This window comes from Palaemon carinicauda, chromosome 25 (assembly GCF_036898095.1).
Source record: "Palaemon carinicauda isolate YSFRI2023 chromosome 25, ASM3689809v2, whole genome shotgun sequence".
Taxonomy (NCBI): domain Eukaryota; kingdom Metazoa; phylum Arthropoda; class Malacostraca; order Decapoda; family Palaemonidae; genus Palaemon; species Palaemon carinicauda.
In genome coordinates, this window is record NC_090749.1 from 97,719,741 (window position 1) to 97,725,569 (window position 5,829).

The following is a 5,829-nucleotide window of genomic DNA, read 5'->3' on the forward strand; positions in this document are numbered from 1 at the left end:
AGGCTAATTTTTTTATAGAATAAACTCATATTATCCTAGAACAGAAATACATAATAAAATGTGCACTAAGATGTAATTTACTGTTATATCAGGGGCGAAATCTAAAGGTCATTTTTTGACGGCCTAGTTTCATAATGTAAATTCCTTATGAAAATCATTGTATCTCCTATGAAATATGATATTTATGCATTAAAATATACCAAAATATCACAAATTCTATACAGAACAAGAAAATATAGAGATATGCCAACTTACCTTTCGGGTATGTCAACAAAATGGCCGCAGACCGCAACAACTCTTACAGCCCAATCTACCACTTGAAATGAAGAATGGGGTTGCAAACTCCATATTATCATCAACATTTCTTTTTAACTCCATTAGAAGTGTGTTGATGACATCCACGCCGAGGGAATACTGCCTGCTGGCCATTATTGAAGATAAATTCAAAATAAATAGAATAAAATCAAATTTGCAAAAAAATAAAAAAAATTCAGAAATTAGCATTTGAGGGAAAATGGACCTCATGGCAATATATGGCATCTAAGCCAAAACCAATGTCATGCAAGTGGTAGACACACCATCCATCCACACTTTCCAACTATAAAGAACCAAACAAGTATCAACATTGTTCGACAATTTATAATTATGTAATAACTTTGCTGTTTGATCACTTACCCCTATAAAGGTATGTCAGGGTCGAGGTCGACCCCTGGGGGGGGGGGTAAAAAAAACGGGGAAGGAGGGAAGTTAGACGAAAATCAGTCCTAAAGCAGACAATGGCATGTAGACTAGTCACCCCTTGCAGGTCGATCACTTCCATATTCGAGACAGCTGATGATTTATGGGGAAAAAACAGGTTTTGAAAATGCTGTAGGGGTCGCATACGACCCATCATACCTTTCCAGGGTAGGTCCTGACTTGCTCTCCTAACCCTCTCTTATATTACCCGTCTTTTGGATGGTTTACGTATTCTAGTCATTAACCCTTTCGGGTCCAAGCTCGGTGGGCATCGATGAGCTATCGAGAGCAGCTATTAGCATCCCACAATAAAAACAAAGAATAAACGTATATCTTTATAAAGATTAAATTCAGCATACCATAAAGATGAAAAAACTGTTCTCAGTTCTGTGTATTTGGACATTATATATTAGAGAAAATCTATTCTTACTATACTAATATGCAAAATCAACTTGAAATCTACCTACAATATACAGTCGATTTGTGGGTAGAATTGTTCATTTCGCACAGGTTTGATCCAGTATAAGGTTAATCTTGCTCCTTATCGGCTTTTCTTACGTGCAAGAACTGTGGTAGCGTGTGGAAACGTTCCTGTCTTGCTATCTGTTTGACGGGAGTCCAAACACCGCTAAAGCTTAAAAGTTTCTAGAAGTGTCTGTAACCTCACTGTTCTTGTGATCTAAGTAAGGTTTGGGGGAACCTATAGGGCTACCTGCTGAGCCCTCAGTAACCATTACCGGGTGCTTCCTGGTCCTAGCTTAGAGTGGGGATTCGGTCGCTGATCGTAGGTGTGTATGATTGGTCTCTCTCTCTCTCTCTCTCTCTCTCTCTCTCTCTCTCTCTCTCTCTCTCTCTCTCTGTTTGTTTCAAGGTTTGATGTCAGTGGTGTTTTATCCAAGCTTAGCAGTGTAGAACTTCAAGTATCTTAGCATAGCAAGACTGATTGGTTTAGGCGTATGAAACGCTTAGCGTCTATGCAATACTTTCATTTAGCAATCACTCAATAACAGTAGTGGAAGCAAGTGAACCCTTATGTGTTGTGTAAAATATGCTGAGCTAATCACAGTTGTGTATACACACAAATATGTTAGTATGAATTCAAACCCCCCAGACTGGTATACATATTAGTTCGACGCCCTTCTCGTATCTGGGGTTGAGCCTGTGAGAACTTAGGCGAGACATGGCGGTTAGCATATATGAATAAAATCCACCTTCATGACCTTTCGGCATTTGTAAGGCTGTAAGTAATCCACTTTACTTCTGGAGGGTGGCTTAATTTTAGTATGGCCTATTGATATTGATTAATAGAAGCTGAAATTTAGAGGTGTATTTCGTAATCTTCCCTCAGAGCCAATAGATCCATATCATGACATTATAAAACAAAATTTTCAATATCGTAATAGAGTTTACAATAAGGCAATGACTGCCATTCTTGGCAAATACACGAGTTCACCACCCGTATCAAATTGCAGTTGAAAATTCGACAAATATCAGTGCATACATCCCTTCGCTGACAGACTTTATACCAATCTTCTTCAAGTTATTGTTGCTATCCAAACAAATGGAGCTTGACTTCAGAATAATATAGGAAAAGGAGCAAAAGTAATTTCTATCCCTTTATTGATTAAATCAGATGATGTTTCTTACACCTGTAGCAAGCACAGACTGTTTTCATGCAAAAAAGACTCGTGCTAGAAGGAGCAAAAGAGGTCATGTATGAATTAATCAGAAATTCTCTTTTTATACCTACATTTAAAAAAGTCTTTTGAATGGATGTGTATAAAAGGAAAACAAAACTCAGTAAAAGTGATAGATATTTGTAACACCTTCTACTCTTTTGCTGTTAGCATAAATTAGTCGCGGTTTCATTTTCTAATTTGATTGTAAACAACAAATTGGTTATAAAGAACCCCTGTGAACCAAACTGGGGTTTGGCATTTGTAAACGCCATAACTCACGTATATTCAGACAAACGTTTGGTTTACAAGTAAAAGCATTTCAACTCATTTAAGATCTAATACTTCTATATGTTGTTGGTGTTGTTGTTTCAGAGAAATTACTAGACTGTTTGTGATTCTTCATCAAAGTTTGAATCTTTTTTATGAATTGAAATCTTGTGGCGGACTCGAGTGCTACACTGTTGAATTGCATTATTTTGTATAAACTATTTCAAATGAAATTCAGTATTACCCATGATTGGTAAAATGAATTATCTATCTATAGATGTAAGATTCACATTTCATTAGCGGTAAAATGTTTTTTTTTTTTTTACTTTTAGATTTCTAAAAGTACCACTCTAGAAAGGACCTAAAATAAATACAAGATTATGTGGATTTTTGTAAAAACTTCCTTCCACTGTTTCTTACGCGTCTATTCTATTCTTCTTTGTTCGACCTTATTAATTCTACTGTATAGCCGGGTAAGCCGTTATAATTAACATTTTCTGTTTATTTGTATTCCTTGCATCTTTTTTCCTTAGTTCTACCTTACCCGTATCCCTCCTCAACCTAATCAACAATCTAATATGCTGACACCCCACACTCCTCCTCCCTATCACTGCCACGTTCTTACTTCACTTGATTGGTTCCACCTCCTCTTTTCATACTAGGGCTATATTATCTCAGACGGCCCAATTCTTTACCTTTGGGCAAATGACCTCGGCCACGAATAAAAATTTGGGTCAGCCAGTTTGGACCGGTAAGGGTTACTAATAACTATACAAATAATGAACTGTTCAACTTGCTAATTTTAAGAACCACCAGATTTTTCACCTGAACTCTTATTTATGTCAATATTCTAATTTCATTATCGTTTTGACAGCTTGTGTTCTCGACGAAAATAAGGCCTACAGTCCTGGAGAAGTCTTCGCCATAGAGTGCGACCTTAAGATTTGCGAAAAAGGGAAGGTGGAAATTTATGACATAGGTAAGTAAGGCTATTATGCTTTTTTTTCAATAATCTATTAGTGTTTAATCTCTTTTGAAAATGTTATATGGTTTCCAAATAAGCTTAGAATCAAATTGAACCATTGGTGAAACTTGTCTCATGTTTGTCAGGCATAGAGGATAGTTCATCTAAAGATTGAACCAAGAACGAGAAGTGAGAAGGATCCAATGCTTTCTTGAATATATCATTTGACATAAACAATCTCTAATCAGCCAATCAATCCCAGGTGACATCCAAGGGAATACGTGCACACCTCCCTTCCTTAACATCCCTTACGTTGGATGCATCTACTTAGATCTGTTTAAGAGGTCATGGTGTGAAGCCCAGTCACTTTGCGCTAACATGGAATCCATACTGATTGTTCCGTCAGACTTCAGCAAGCTGCAGTTGCACTTCTTAGCTTTTGCTCTCTTTCGTAAGTTGCTCTACTTGATTCATTCTTATTTTCAATCTTACTTTTTGCTTCGCGATGCATTCGCGTCATGATTCTCTCTTTGCATTGTTTGTATGATGCCTTGTGAAGGCTACACTTTCAGGGCTTATCCTAGTTTCAGTTGATGTCTTTCTCTGTCTAATTACCTAGGCCTAATTCAATCTAATGTAATTTATTTTAGATATTTTTTCACTTTTATTGTACACGCGGAACAAAATTATATTATCTGAGATTTATACTTCAGTGGTATCAAAAATAACCAGAAAGAGATTTTATAAGAAGATTGTATTTCAATATTTTTTTACAAAATGGATCAATTGGAACCTTCATATGTTACTAATTTTGAAATATTCAATATACTAATCCCTAGATTAGGTTAAGTTAGGTTAGATTAACTTGCTTCAACTTATGCATAGCTTCCATCCCTTTCCTCTTTGACACTCACAATAATATTTCTTCCTTGTGTGCTTTTTTTTTTTGGTAACTGAGACTAGATTACTATATCTTTGATTGTTGATATATATGTCTTGTTTTCTTTTATTCTCTTTTTTACTATCTAAGAATATGAACTTCACTATTAATAAAAATTAGAATTAAACTAACTTGTAGATGAGAAAGGAGAAGGTCTGCCTTCCCAAAGAAACTTGAAGTCAGGTGCATATGTTGATATCTTCTTATTGGGCTTCTGCTCTGAGATACAATAAGAAAAGTAGTAGTGGAATCAGTTCTAGTAGTGAGAATCAAATGATTACGTGGAGACGCAAAAGTAACCTTATTCTTGTTTCCATCAGAGGACGTTTGGGTCGGCATCAGGTCACAGGAATGGTTGAACGGTGATCCAGTCATCAGTGGCCAGTGGTGGTCTGGCTACCCAAGTGGGGCTCAAAATGACTGCGGTAAAATGAGCTTTGGCTTTAGTGGCCTCCTACCCACCTACAAAGTCAAAGATGACTCCTGTTACAGTTCCCATTCCGTCGCCTGTTACAGACCAAGATACCCAGTTTGTGAGTTGTCTTTGCTAGAGTGTGCTGCGCTAATGCTTGGCTAAGCCTTGTCAAAGCATCTTCTTATCTTATTGCCTGTTACAGACCAGGATACCAAGTGCGTGAGTTATCTTTACTACAGTGCGCTGTCCAGATGATGAGCAAAACCTTGTCAAAACATTGTCGCATCTCATAGCCTGTAACAGACTAGGATACCCAGTGCATTAATTGTCTTTACTACAATGTGCTGCCTTGATGCTGGGCTGAACCTTGTCAAAACATTGTTTCATCTCATCGCCTGGTACAGACCAGGATACCCAATGTGTGAGTTGTTTTTACTACAGTGTGCTGCCTTCATGCTGGGCTGAACCTTATCAAAGCATTGTTTCATCTCATTGCCTGTTACAGACCGGGATACCCAATGTGTGAGTTGTCTTTACTACAGTGTGCTGCCTTGATGCTGGGCTGAACCTTGTCAAAGCATTGTTTCATCCCATCGCCTGGTACAGACCAGGATACCCACTGTTGTGGAGGATTAATCTTTGTTTTATTTTTATTTTTTTTGTTTGCCAAATCCTGTGAGAGAGAGAGAGAGAGAGAGAGAGAGAGAGAGAGAGAGAGAGAGAGAGAGAGAGAGCTAGTTAGTGTATCGATTGTTTGTGGTGAGAAAGACTGTTGGTTTAAATGAGATTGTTTGTTTATGTTTTTAGCTAGGTTACGACAGTGGTG

At 37.4% G+C, this 5,829-nt stretch overlaps 1 protein-coding gene across 1 annotated transcript in view; it reads left to right on the forward strand.

Annotated features, from left to right (window-relative positions):
* Window positions 1-5,195, forward strand: part of LOC137619289 (uncharacterized) — a 6,328-nt gene extending 1,133 nt beyond the window's left edge. The window contains exons 2-4 of the mRNA XM_068349456.1: window positions 3,559-3,663; window positions 3,911-4,099; window positions 4,909-5,195. Coding sequence (XP_068205557.1) covers window positions 3,559-3,663; window positions 3,911-4,099; window positions 4,909-5,165 — 551 coding nt within the window. The 3' untranslated portion in view covers window positions 5,166-5,195. The remainder of the gene's footprint in view (window positions 1-3,558; window positions 3,664-3,910; window positions 4,100-4,908) is intronic.
* Window positions 5,196-5,829: the final 634 nt, after the last annotated feature.